Raw genomic sequence first — 14,871 nt, 5'->3', positions numbered from 1 at the left:
AGTTGGTTCCGAGTGATAAAAACTACACTGGATTGACAGGGTCACAGAAAAAGTATAGGACCGGGCTTTTAAAATAGGATGGATTAAAATGAGGTTTTATTAGAGGGGTCAGTAACTGTTTTAAACATGGGTTATTTTGGTCATAACATAAAACAATGAGTCTATCCACAAACATTTTTTTACTGTATGAGTGAATACTGTAGAAAAATAACAAAACAGTATTGGTCAGCAAAAATTTTGTCTCAAGACAATCCTTTATTGCATTTGTCAAGTTTATTTCAGTCACTCCGCCATTCCTGGTGCAGATGGCTTAACCACATCAGCCAGTACTAAGTTGATGTCCGTTACCAACCTCCCAGGATATTTCTCAATAATTATGTCTACAAAGAAATAATAATTTTATTAAGCTTCAAAACATTTCAGTTTTATATAATGTATTTGTTTCCAGGGTCAATTTTACAGAGCAGGTAACATCCACGTTTTCTTCACTAGATTTTTTTCAATCTTTTACATCATACTTTATTTATTAAACAGTAAGGATTTTCCAACTGTTGAAGGTCAAACAGTGAGTCATCTGGTCATTATGGCAGATAGTTGTCTCATAGGCCATTATACCACATTTTCTCCTCATACATTCTTAACGGATTTTTTTTTAGAGATATTTATAGTACCATTAAAATAAACAATATAACTGCCTTAAATACATGCATGTATCTTACCATAAAGTACCCTCAATTTTGACTTGTCCTCAAGAGGTGGTCGAACATTGTTGGTTTTCTTTTTTGAACCATGATGCCCAGTTATAGAGTGGCCCTTAAGTTCCTCAGTTGTGAACATACGCCTTAAGAGCCACTTACTATCCTGTTTCCAACCACGTCCAGGCAAGTCATGGTTCAGTTGGGCCTGTCAACAGAAAATTATATTAAATATGTATATTATACTGAATAAAGAACTTTCAAGTTGGCAGTTATCATTTTATTATCCAAAAGTACATTGTATCTTTGATCTGAACTGGCTTTCATTTTCAGTATCACTACATTGGCCATGATAAAACATATTGGGTCAGTTTTCTAATCTCACAATGTGCAAGTTAAATAATTTTGAAGGGATCTACTATTAGTTCCATTTCATTCACAAAAGATTGGTCGTGTTTTTTTCAGTGAAATGTACATATATGTTCTATGAATGAAAAATTTTCTTCCCACATTGAATTTGAAAAATACAAAATCTCTTGCTAATCATTTACTTGCTGGAATATCAAACGACCTTTTGTTGTTTCATCTATTTTCTTTGTTGCATTGATTAACCTGTCCAGTCACTATGCAGTGTTACATTTTTATATTAATAAGCAACACATACATGGTTACTGGAGAGGTACTGCTTTTCTGTCACTGAAAAACTATAAGAAAATTTTAAAATTGAATACTCAATATGTATTGTACTTTCACATGTACAAATTCATAAGTGTCAGTAAATCTGAAAAGACCTGGATGAAAAAGACAAAATACAAATAAAATTGCTATTTAATCCAAAAGCAAGGGAAAGATTGGTAGTAACACTGGAGAGTAGCATTTTACCCTTCCAGAACACCTGAGATCACCCCTAGTTTTTTGGTGGGGTTCGTGTTGTTTATTCTTTAGTTTTCTATGTTGTGTCGTGTGTGCTGTTGTTTGTTTGTCTTTTTCATTTTTAGCCATGGCCTTGTCAGTTTGTTTTAGATTTATGAGTTTGACTGTCCCTTTGGTATCTTTCGTCCCTCTTTTAAACTTTGTTAATGTAAGTTAAATTTAGATCTGAAATGAAAAGTTATGTTTAAAGAAAGAATAAACAGTCATGATGCATAATATATACTAGATTACCTTTGTAAATCCATTATAGAGAACTTGAGTTGGGACAGGCTCACATCTTTCTGTCGAACGTAGTTGAGATGGTGACTTTGGAGTCTAAAAGTGATAAAGAATGATACATAAGGGTATTTTTTTTATTTTGAAAATGGGTGCAATGTCAGGGGGTACACATTGAACAAGTGCTAAAAAATGTAAATTGTCAAAGAATTCAATGACACCAAATCTTAAAACATCTTGTATATAAAAATTCAAAGCATTCTATTAGCAATACAATTAGGCCCCTACCTTTAAAAATTCACTGTATTGGAACAAAATTCTAACTTAATCTATAACTTGTCATTTTAGAAATATTAAGTCAATATCTTAAACCAGAACTCAGCAATGTCAAGCCTAAAACTAAGAGCTGTATGCTGGTTTCTGATAAGCATAACCAATTGGAATTTTCTGTGTTGGTAAAATAAGGGACGACATCAAAAAATCAATGACGGAGGATAAACTTAAATCAAATAGTTTGGGGAAGGGGGTCAAAATTGCTGCAAGTTTTGTTTAATTGACATCAATTTTATATATAACTTTAAATTGGTCGATCAATTCTTCACAAATTAATTGACGTGGGGATAGGGTAGTTCAGTAAAAAAAACTATGAATAAAGTTTTTTTTATCCTACATTGAACTTTTGATGTCATCACTAATGGATAGTAAGGCTAATATTTTCACATACCACTAACATTCTCTGCATTTCATTGGCCTGTACATTACTGGTCTGATTATTGGTCTGAGAGGTGTAGCTTTGACCATTTTGATTCTGGGTATTATGGCTCTGGGAATTATATTGATATTGTTCCATCTGTAAAATATATATATATGTTAAGTTAAGCTATGTCCAGTCGAAAATCTTAATCATTTAATCTAGGGATGTCAAATTGGTGATGGATTTACCGAGCAATACTCAAGTACTAGCTTGGAAAAACATTCTCAAAACGGAACCCAAATACTTTCTGAGGATTTACACAGGGTGCAACGATTTTCTCTTATCTAAAAATATAATCTTGTCAACTTTTACCAGGACATAGTGATTTCTCAGATTTGTTTGGTAACTGCTGATGAACATACTCTGACGGTACAGAGTTTTGGAATTGACTATGATAAGCTCAAAGTGTAAGCCTTTAAATGTGCTCTTTTTCGTATATCCTTTATCTATAGATTTAGGAAGATGTGGTATGAGTGGCAATGGGACAACTCTCCATTCAAATAACAATTTTAAAAAGTAAACCATTATGTACATTTGTTTGAAGGAATTCTAGTTAAACGCAAACATTCGAATTGTATCTTAATTTTTATTAATATCAATTAAGACCTTACTTCCCATAAGTCTCAATAACTAGAGGCTCTAAAAAGCCTGTGTCGATTACCTTGGTCTATGCGAATATTTAACAAAGGAAGCAGATGGATTCATGACAAAATTGTGTTTTGGTGATGTGTTTGTACATCTTACTTTACTGAACATTCTTGCTGCTTACAATTATCTCTATCTATAATGAACTTGGCCCAGTAGTTTCAGTGGAAAATGTTAGTAAAAATTTACAAATTTTATAAAAATTGACAATTACTCCTTAGGGGGTCAATTGACCATTTCAGTCATGTTGACTTATTTGTAAATCTTACAATGCTGAACATTATTTCAGTTTACAGTATATCTCTATCTAGTATATCTATAATAGTATTCAAGATATTTTTAGCCGTTGCGGCCATCTTGGTTGGACAGCCAGGTCACCGGACACATTTTATAAACTAGATACCCCAAAGATAATTGTGGTCAAGTTTGGATTAATTTGGCCCAGTAGTTTCAGGGAAGATTTTTGTAAAAGATTGCTAAGATTTACAAAAAAGGGTGAAAAATTGACTATAAAAGGCAATAACTTCTAAAGGGGTCAACTGACCATTTCCGTCATCATCATATTGACTTATTTGTTAATCTTACTTTGCTGAACATTATTGCAGTGTACAGTTTATCTCTATCTATAATAATATTCAAGATAATAACCAACAAGAATGTTTCCAAAGTACACGGATGCCCCACTCGCACTATCATTTTCCATGTTCAATGGACCGAGAAATTGGATAAAAAATATAATTAGGCATTAAAATTAGAAAGATAATATCATAGGGAACATGTTTACTAAGTTTCAAGTTGATTGGACTTCAACTTCATCAAAAACTACCTTGACCCAAAACTTTAACCTGAAACATGCACTTTCATTTTCTATGTTCAGTGGACCGTACAATTGGAGTCAAAAGTTTAATTTGGCTTTAAAATTAGAAAGATCATATCATAAGGAACATGTGTACTAAGTTTCAAGTTGATTGGACTTCAACTTCATCAAAAACTACCTTGACCAAAAACTTTAACCTGAAGCGGGACAGACAGACGAACGAACAGACAGACAGACGGACGAACGGACGCACAGACCAGAAAACATAATGCCCCTCTACTATCGTAGGTGGGGCATAAAAACAGTTAAATTTCCTTAAAATTACCAATTCAGGGACAGCAACCCAACAGGTTGTCCCGATTCATCTGAAAATGTCAGGGCAGATAGATCTTGACCCGATAAACAATTTAATCCCATGTCAGATTTGCTCTAAATGCTTTGGTTTTTGAGTTATAAGTCAAAAACTGCATTTTACTCCTATGTTCTATTTTTAGCCGTGGCAGCCATCTTGGTTGGATGGCTGGGTCCACGGACACATTTTTAAAATTAGATACCCCAATGATAATTGTGGCCAAGTTTGGTTTCATTTGGGCCAGTAGTTTCAGAGGAGAAGATTTTTGTAAAAGTTTACAACGACGGACACAAAGTCATTGGAAAAGCTCACTTAAGGGCCAGGTGAGCTAAAATTATGTTTTGTTTAAACTTAAGAAAGCAACAACATTCTAACAGGAAACCTATCAGTCGAGTATCATTTTGGTAATTGATACTTGGCACTACTGAGCGATACTAAAAAAATCTTTGACATCTGCAATTTTATCAAATCCTATCCACTAATTCACACACAGATGTACATGTATAAACAATGATCACTTGTTATTGGTCAAGAATGGATTAAAAAAAAACACCCAGCATTATCTTTTTTCTTATAGTAAACATCTCCCCCACATAAGAGAAAAATAACAAAATGCAGTTAATATTCATTGTGGAATTTAGTATCAATGAAACAATATAAAACAATATTGTACAACTGTTATCTACCAATTAAAATGTCATTTACATGCATATATACCTGGTAAAGCCGTAAATGCAGCTGGTACATGTTGTTGTTCTGGTCAAGAATCTGTTTTTGCAGATTCTCAACCGTCACAGCCAAACGATCACATTTGCTGCACCCTTGATGTTCACTGTTGGGATACCTTGGCATGGGTTTCAAGACTTCTTGTGGCTCTGGTCTGGAGTGGACCGGAGTGGATGAACATGGTAGAGGTTCATCACCTGTATCATCCGAATCATTCCCATCCACATCAACTGACATAGAGATAGCCTCACCAATGACACTCAAGGTTGATGTTTCTTGAATTTGATCCAATTGGTCGTCTTCATCTTCTAAGTCCTTAAGCAAAGACTCCATCAACATGTCTGAAACATGTGATAAGTCTTTGCTCTAAAAATATAAAATTTTAAAAATATAGCCCTAAACAAAATCAGCAACATCAAGTAAAATGGGGCATTTTAATGTTGGTCTAACAACCCATTATAAAATACAAACACAAAAAAAACAATAATTGTACATTGAAGACATAGGAATCATCCTTCAATAACTTTTAATGTCTTTTCTTAAAATAGTTAAAGACAAAGTTGATGCATTTTTAGAATTGGAGAACTAATAACATTCACCTATTTCTATTAACATAATCAGGATAATAATGCTAGGCTATTCAGTTGATAAGGGAATTGCCAAGCTTTAATTAGAACAATTGAAATTGAACATTTAACTGTCATGATTCAAAGAAAGTATGTAAAAGAAATTGGTCTTATATATATTATAGCCTGAAATCTCATTAAATATGATATATATTAAAGAACCTTTGAGAGAAAACTCACCCCCCCCCCCCCACCATGGCTGATGGACAGACCAAATAAAAACATTATATTCTACATAACTTTGAACCTTGTGGTAAAAAAAAACATGTTTTGGACAATTGTCACTTCATAATCAATTATTTCTAGTAACCGACTCAGAGCTTTTGGTAAAGGCAGTATTCAATTGGTGTAGCTTGGCAAATTACAACAATGAATGCAATAACTGACAAAAGACCCTATCAGTTTTACTAAAAGGTAATTACTCACAGTGGATGGTCTTTCAGTATCAACAGTTTCATTCCTTTTCCTTTTTTTCACCTATCAACAGAAATGAATAAAAATAAAACTTTTTTGGGGAAATGACAATATAGAAAGATATCCACTTAACTACCTCATATAGTATGTAGTTCGTTCTTATGTTGTATTGTTATACCACTGTCCCAGGTTAGGGGTAGGGTTGGCATCCCGCTAACATGTTTAAACCCGCCACATTATTTATGTATGTGCCTGTCCCAAGTCAAGAGCCTGTATAGTCAGTGGTTGTCGTTTGTTTATGTGTTACATATTTGTTTTTCATTCATTTTTTTACATAAATAAGGCCGTTAGTTTTCTCGTTTTAATTGTTTTACATGGTCTTATTGGGGCCTTTTATAGCTGACTATGCGGTATGGGCTTTGCTCATCGTTGAAGGCCGTACGGTGACCTATAGTTGTTAATGTCTGTGTCATTTTGGTCTTTTGTGGATAGTTGTCTCATTGGCAATCATACCACATCTTTTTTTATATACTATTGAAAAATTGCACAATGTAGCTACATGTATACATGGCATATATGTGAAAATATTTATATAAACTTAAGGCTCTGTGTTGAAGGCCATACTTTGATCTATAATGGTTACTTTTACACATTGAGATTTGGATGGAGAGTTTTCTTGTTCGCACTCATACCATATTGAATCTTAAATTTTTAAGTGTGACCAATTTTCATTCTTAAATCTTACAAAGGTATGTGCTAAAGAGAAGTCACAAATACCAATTTTCAGGGTTTTGGTTTGACTCAGTTTGGCAATGATGGCTTTCTGTACTTGATTTGAGCATCATATCACAGTTTACATCTAAATAATCTGTTTAACTTTGGCTTCAAAAATTCATTGATGTGATATGAGGGAAAACAAAAGAATATATTCCTTTACAGCTTCCTCTTTTAGGAAAACAAAAGTAATCCCTTGTGAAAACTGAACATCAATGTATTTGATGAGTAAATGTACATATCAAAATTTATTATGTACTTGACTTACAGATTTACTTTCATTGGTTTTTGAGGTACTATTCTCTTGGCTGCTTCCCTTCTTCTTCTTTAGATTAACCTAAAATGTTTTAATAGCTATATAGAACAAAAGGAGAATGACAGCAAAACCAATAACTTAACTGGGACAATGTCAATTTTTAGTTGTTTTTCAACTTTGATATTTGTGCTGCTTTAAATCATTTACAAATAATATGAAAATGAGATATAATGAGACATAGTGTAGTCGGATCATATATGGACTTTTTTAGTTTTCAAGTGTTGTCAAATTGCATATAGAACTTAACTAAAGCAGAAAAACAGAAATATTGAGAAAATAAAGTGTTAGCTCACTCGTCATGTGTTAGGATTTTTGTCTGATTTTTTTAAATCCTCTTGTTTTATCCATTTGAATGCCCTAAAAAAATTGCCCATTGACACCCATTTTTTAAAAATCAATCTATAACATGACTATAAGGTAAAAAAAAATATATATACATGTATATGTCTGTTTACGGTTACTCTACCTTCCCTACTTTATAGTGCCAACCCTAAGTCATTTTATTTCTGTTGTAAAGTGAAAAATAAACTGAGCTGTGTCAAAGGTGAAGTTATTGTTGCCAATTGTATAAATCAATTGCCTAATACATCATAATGTTCACAATCATGAAATAACAGCTGTTTTAAAGAAATTTGAGACTCATATGATGAAATAAACACTTTGCCGCCATTTTATCCAACCAATATCAAAGGGAAATAATCCAATTATTAAATATTAGGGTAACTCTGCCCATGTTCAAACTTCGATCATTAAAAGACGAAACCACATGACTCAAAATCATGACAAAAAAATAAAATGAAAATACTGACCAACCTACCCTATTTATTTGAAGTATGTAACCTTAAACTAACATATATTTTTGTTTGGCCTAACGAAAAGCCTTCTGCAAGTCTTAGAAAAGTTTATTTATCTTTTAATTGTTTTAGAGAACTGAAACTTGTCAACCATAAAGCTATGGAAAATCAAGAGAGAGTATTTTCCCAACAAAATTTCGAACTTTCAATGGCTAATATCTCGAAAGCACATTGGCCTATATTATTTTTGTTGCTCTTTTGATTCCTTTATTAATCACCTATTATATTAACTACTTTTTGAAAAGCTTATTATTTTGAAACTGAAAAGCAAACTCCCTTTGCTTAACAAAATGAGAATATGAAAGAAAAAAACACTCCAAAATTCAATAAAACATCACTCACTGTTTTTGAAGAGTTTTTTGTTGTGCTTTTCTTCACAGGTGTTGATTCATTTGATGTACCTTCTGTTTCCTGTCAAAATGAAATTTTACTACAAACATGACAATAAAAGGGCAATTTATCCAGCTTAATATAAAAAAGAAGATGTGGTATGATTGCCAATGAGACAACTATCCACAAAAGACCAAAATGATACAAACATTAACAACAAGTGAAACTGCGAGCTACAATGTACTGCTCACTGATGATACCCCCGCCGCAAGTGGATAATTTTAATAGTGTAAAAATATGCAAGTGTTCGGTAAACAGGAAGTTGTTGAGTGATGAATCTGAAAACGCATTACACGGTATAGCTGACTTGTATAAATCCTGAAACCAAATTTCAGAAATCCTTGTAAAGTAATTCCTGAGAAAAATGTGACGAAAATTTTCAACTTGGCTATCATATGTAAAATCATAGAAGTGTTCGGTAAACAGGAAGTTGTCGAGTGATGAATCTGAAAAAGCATCACAGTATTGCAGACTTATATAAACCCTGAAACCCAATTTCAGAAATCCTTGTATTGTAGTTCCTGAGAAAAATGTGACAAAAATTTTCAACATAGTTATCATGTGTAAAATAATACAAGTGTTCAGTAAACAGGAAGTTGTCGAGTGATGAATCTGAAAACGCATCACACGGTAAAGCTGACTTGTATCAAGTCTGAAACCAAATATCAGAAATCCTGGTAGTGCAGTTCCCGAGAAAAATGTGCCGAAAAATATTCATGGGACGGACGGACTGACAGACTGACGGAAGGACAGACAGAGGTAAAACAGTATCCCCCCTTTTTTCAAAGCGGTGGTATAATTATAGGTCACCATATGGCCTTCATATTAACCAAATGAATTAACAGCTTTACCTTGTGGCAGTGAGATGTCTCATTGGCAATCATATCTCATCTCTTATTTTTATGAGTAAAGACCACTTCTTGTGGAATTTTTCACAACATACAAAATGTTTAGTTTGGGAAATCCAAAGCTGATCAAAAATATGAAGAGTTTTAAATAAAAAAGGCTACTTGCATCACATACTTGGTCAAAGTCATTAGCGTAAGGGCTATATCATTTGTACTATCAATAAATGTGCAAAAATAAAATAATGATAAAAAAAGTTCAAAATTAAGTACATCACTCACTGTCGAAGAATTTTTTGGTGTGTTTTTCTTCACTGGTGCTGAATCATTTGATGTCTCTACTGTTTCCTGTCAAAAAATGAAATTTCAAACTATAATACTAGTTGAAACCATCCAATATTAATAGGATTCAAAATTTCAGTTGCTTTCTATAGTCAATTTTAAATACAATTTATACATGCCGGTTGATGACGACAACTATGTAAGGTAGTCTCAATAATCAGATGTCAGTCATATTGACTTATGGGATAGATTCAATTAAAAATTTGTCATCTTGATAAAAGGGACAGTCTAGATTACATGATATTGTCAATCTAAAAATGATCAGGCATGTCAGCATTTGTCATAAAATTATAGACAAATCAACCAAAGTAAGCACCAGTACAAATGTATCTTTGAGTCACCCTTCTTACTACATATCATTGCAAAGTAAGCACAAATATCTTGACAGTCACCCAACTCACAACACAACATTGCAATGTAAGCACCAGGATCTTGAGCCACCCATCTCACAACACAATATTGCAAAGTAAGCACCAGGATCTTGAGTCACCCATCTCACAACACAACATTGCAAAGTAAGCACCAGGATCTTGAGTCACCCATCTCACAACACAACATTGCAAAGTAAGCACCAGGATCTTGAGTCACCCATCTCACAACACAACATTGCAAAGTAAGCACCAGGATCTTGAGTCACCCATCTCACATCACAACATAAGGGACGACATCAAAAGTTCAATGAAGGATAAAAAAACTTAATTCACATAGTTTTTTCACCGACCCCCCCCCCCCCCACCCCCTTCTTAACTTAATTTGGGAAAAATTGATTGACCCATATGGATAAAATCAATGTCGGATAACCAAATCTTGCAGCCGTTCAACCCCCCACCCCCCCAAACTATTTGAATTAAGTTTTTTATCTTACATTGATCTTTTGATGTCGTCCCTAAGTTGATTGGACTTCAGCTTTGACCAAAAACTTTAACCTGAAGTGGGATGAACAGATGCACAGACCAGAAAACATAATGCCCCTCTACTATTGTAGGTGTGGCATAAAAACAAACAAAAAAGGAAACAACTTATTCATCATTAAAAATGTAAAGTGTTTGATGCAAATTATTAATTTCATCTTCTCCGATACTAAATGTCAAAGGAAGTGTCATTAATCATGTTAATGGTACTACTACTTTCAATTTATTCATACCTTTTCTTTACTGCTAGAATTCTCAACTGTTGAGTGAGTGAACTCAACCATTCTGGCAGTTTGTGTCCTTTCCCTCTTTGATGATGCTTCTGCCACTGAAGCAACATCATGAGGGGCTTCTGTTCGGTCCTTCAGCTCCTTTTTAGCTCCTGCTTTAGTGCCTAAAACAAATATAACAGAATTCAGTTATTAGTTCTTAATAATTTAATGTATACAAAATGCACAGAAATGTAGAATAAATCAGTGATTTTATCTTAGGGCAGAGTATTGGCTACATTCCAAATCAGAAAATACAAATATTTTTTCTCAATTGTACCTGTAAAATTCCCAATTCAATCAAGTTGTAGCTGAAAGGTAATTGATAATTTTATTGTTCGTATCATTTGGTTCAAAATAAGGTTTTGTACTGTTCCCGATGAAATCATGTCGAATATAGACAGACAACTATCATATTTAGACTGTAAACCAGTTTTTACAATGGGTAAGCTTAGTTCAGCATTTGGGTGACGTCTGGTTGTTTAAGGTAAGAATTTGGATAAATATGAAATAATGATGGTATGTTTAGTTGCAGATCCAGAAATGAGGGGGCCTGCTCCTGCAGGGATATAATTACGATACTGTTGTCAAGTCATTAAAGATTGCATATTTTGGCGTTAATATTGAGTCACTGATAAGGTCTTTGCATCGGAACTAAACACATTTATTCTAAAAACAGTTGTTGGCATGACACGGGTTATGTTCTTCTCATATATGTTATGATGGTATGATACTAAACCCCTAACGGGAAGGATTGTGTCTGATGTTCATATGATGAAATCATAACCTTTCAGTCAGTTTAATTGAAGTCTGGAGCTGGCATGTCAGTTAACTGCTATTAGTCTGTTGTTATTTATGTATTATTGTCATTTTGTTTATTTTCTTTGGTTACATCTTCTGACATCAGACTCGGACTTCTCTTGAACTGAATTTTAATGTGCATATTGTTATGCGTTTACTTTTCTACATTGGTCTGAGGTATAGGGGGAGGGTTGAGATCTCACAAACATGTTTAACCCCGCCGCATTTTTGCGCCTGTCCCAAGTCAGGAGCCTCTGGCCTTTGTTAGTCTTGTATTATTTTAATTTTAGTTTCTTGTGTACAATTTGGAAATTAGTATGGCGTTCATTATCACTGGACTAGTATATATTTGTTTAGGGGCCAGCTGAAGGACGCCTCCGGGTGCGGGAATTTCTCGCTACATTGAAGACCTGTTGGTGACCCTCTGCTGTTGTTTTTTATTTGGTCGGGTTGTTGTCTCTTTGACACATTCCCCATTTCCATTCTCAATTTTATGCTTAAGTAAAAACTGTAAAATACTGATTTTTTTTTACTAAATTTAAGTAGAAAGTATATAGTTAAATTCAATGTCATTTGGTCTCTTGTGGAGAGTTGTCTCAATGGCAATTATACCACATCTCCTTTTTTATATTCATAAATGTTGATACAAACCTTTCTGTGTGTCTTGGCACTTTTTTTATATCTATCATCCATGCACATAGGAAACATGATGCTGAGTTAGGTCACTCTATGAATTAAAACTCTCAAACATGCAACAAATAATCTATTCAATAAAATTAAAAGCATCATAAAAAACACATATTTTATTGATAGACCAGAAATTAACATTTGTGTCAGGTTATTACATCTAAAAACATACAGTGGAGTCCCCAGTGTACCGCAGCTGGTGATATATATCATTCATGTATATTAATGCTTTATTTGCCCGAAAGGACAGAAAAATTATATCTAACTAGTAATAAACTAGAACACACCCGTGATATCGCGGGTCCATGACTGAATTAAAGTATATAACTATGCGCAAGCCTTATTTTAGTACTAGTACTGTCATCTGATAAAGTCATGCCGATTATAAGATACACAATTTTTTCTGCTTTCAAATCTTTCTGTTTGAACCCGTCGAACTGGAACTTATCAATTATTGGTAATATTAATTATTTGGAAAACAAAAGGTCCTGGAATGGAGTATTTTTTAATCAACCAGACTACGCGAATGAATTTTATTTTTACAGGACATTCGGTCTGGTAAGCATCCTAGCTTTACCAGACCGAATGAAATTTTACAAGACCATTTTTTTTTACATCTAATTGTATATTATCCGACAAAAAACAACAAACATATGACTTTGTTGTGTCCTACTCCTCCCTGAAATGCAAAAATTAAAACAAAACGATGTAACAAGAGGGGATATTGTTATGAAAGTTGTGCACAATTGCTTGAATGCATTTCAGTGAAGAGTAATGTCCCATTTTATTGGATTTTGACAATGTTTGTGAACTAAACATAATTTAGAGTTTCTGTATAAAATATTATTTCCTGTTTCTTCTTTCTTTTTCATATATCTTTTGGTTTTCAATTCTTGTGGTTATATTTCATAGCTAAATTTTGTGATCTGCTTGGATTTTTATTCATTTATTGTATTTAAATCGGCAAACCCGGAATTATCCTTATCCGTTCCCAGAATCTGATCCGGTTTTATTTACATTTCCGGTTGTGCCAATGATGGCATCCATTGTTGTTTTTGACAGTCAGATATGTTTTTACCCGGATTTACACATTACTGGTTGTCGATGTTCGGCATAAAGCTAGCGGTTGAACAAAATAAACATCGCTGTGGTGAATAATAAAGATGAAAATGAATTTGAGATCGTTAAACAATTTTGCTAGAATGTTCCATGAAAAAAAAACACCGGACATTCGGACCGGAATTCAACAAAATTTTACCAGACCGATCCATTATTCACCGGATTTGTCCGACGGTCCGACGTATTTCGTGTAGTCTGATCAACAGCATTGTCCTATATTAGTAAAATATAAATAAAGTTGAATTCTTTGATTCGCTGTTTTACGTCATGCCCGCTAACAAATTGAAACTTATTTTTAGTCCAGATTTTTAGTATTCGTATTGTTATCTTAGAAAGTCTTACGGATTAAAATACTACAATAGGTAACAATTTGACAATTTAGTAGTGTCAACCCTGTGATAATGACCCGTGTAAATAGCATATTAATCCTGAATACACCGTTTGGTGGCCATGGTGCGCCTGTCAGATGCGGAACGTACAGATAAGGTAATAGGTAACAGGTGATTATACTATTGGTATCGGTATCGGACTCGACCTGGAACTTCTTAATTATTGGCAATATTAATTACGTGGAAAACAAAAGGGCCTGGAGTGGTGTAATTTTTAATCTACACCTGTGTACTATATTAGTTGTATATAAAGTTGAATTCTTTGATTCGTCGTTTTTACGTGATGACGGCTGACAAATTGGACATCGTAATTTTAGTATTATAGATAATTTATAACTGCAATCCAATAATTATCGATATTTACATGTAGCCAATTGTCATAAATAAAAATACAGTATCAGATATAATTTGTTTCGTTTAATCAAAATTGATGTCAGATTGAAATAAATTTTGCTCTGCATCCTTAGCAGACTGTTATATACTAAATTATTATAGTGTCATGGTGCAGCATTACAAAAACAGCCCGGAGAGAACATTGAGCTTCTGTGCAAATTTCATAAAACTTCATGAAAGTTTAACATATAAACATTGTAGTTATCGATTTATGAAAAAAAAAGTGTAAACCAGACTTAACATAACTGATAAATGTTGATGCTGCTGTCAACAGAAATTAGGATCAAATTCAATATGTCTCACTTTCACAACACATTGATTGTCGCAAATTGTCACAAGCAGGTTCCTAAAAATTTAGTCATGATTACAGTTGTGTTTAACTTTACAAAATCTCCATCTGTTAGTGACATCCATGCACATTCAAACAACTATAATGCTATTAGTCTAAATTATATACACGTACATGTATATAGTAACTGCCAACTAAATCTATAAAACATGCAACAAACAAGATTGTGGCCACAGTACACAAAATGCCCATCTTGCACCGACTATGTTTTGCCCGACAAGCTGGGGATAAGGGGCTGTGGGTTCCTAGTGGTA

General features: G+C 33.6%; 2 protein-coding genes across 2 annotated transcripts in view; one reads left to right on the top strand and one right to left on the bottom strand.

Annotated features, from left to right (window-relative positions):
* Positions 1-14,871, top strand: part of LOC143071015 (uncharacterized) — an 87,912-nt gene that overhangs the window by 59,400 nt on the left and 13,641 nt on the right. The gene's annotated exons all lie outside the window — the stretch shown is intronic.
* On the bottom strand, positions 222-11,821 carry LOC143070970 (uncharacterized). The gene is made up of 11 exons (XM_076245071.1): positions 11,160-11,821; positions 10,844-11,004; positions 9,640-9,705; positions 8,465-8,533; positions 7,221-7,289; positions 6,191-6,241; positions 5,130-5,504; positions 2,569-2,694; positions 1,860-1,943; positions 720-903; positions 222-380 (listed from the first exon to the last, which is right to left on the bottom strand). The coding sequence occupies exons 2-11, from the start codon at positions 10,892-10,894 to the stop codon at positions 283-285; spliced, it is 1,173 nt and encodes a 390-aa protein (XP_076101186.1). The 5' UTR covers positions 10,895-11,004; positions 11,160-11,821; the 3' UTR covers positions 222-282.

The sequence above is a fragment of the Mytilus galloprovincialis genome, chromosome 1 (genome assembly GCF_965363235.1).
Source record: "Mytilus galloprovincialis chromosome 1, xbMytGall1.hap1.1, whole genome shotgun sequence".
In the NCBI taxonomy this organism is placed as follows: domain Eukaryota; kingdom Metazoa; phylum Mollusca; class Bivalvia; order Mytilida; family Mytilidae; genus Mytilus; species Mytilus galloprovincialis.
Note: the sequence above shows the minus strand (reverse complement) of the source record. Positions and strands in the feature narration are given on the sequence as shown.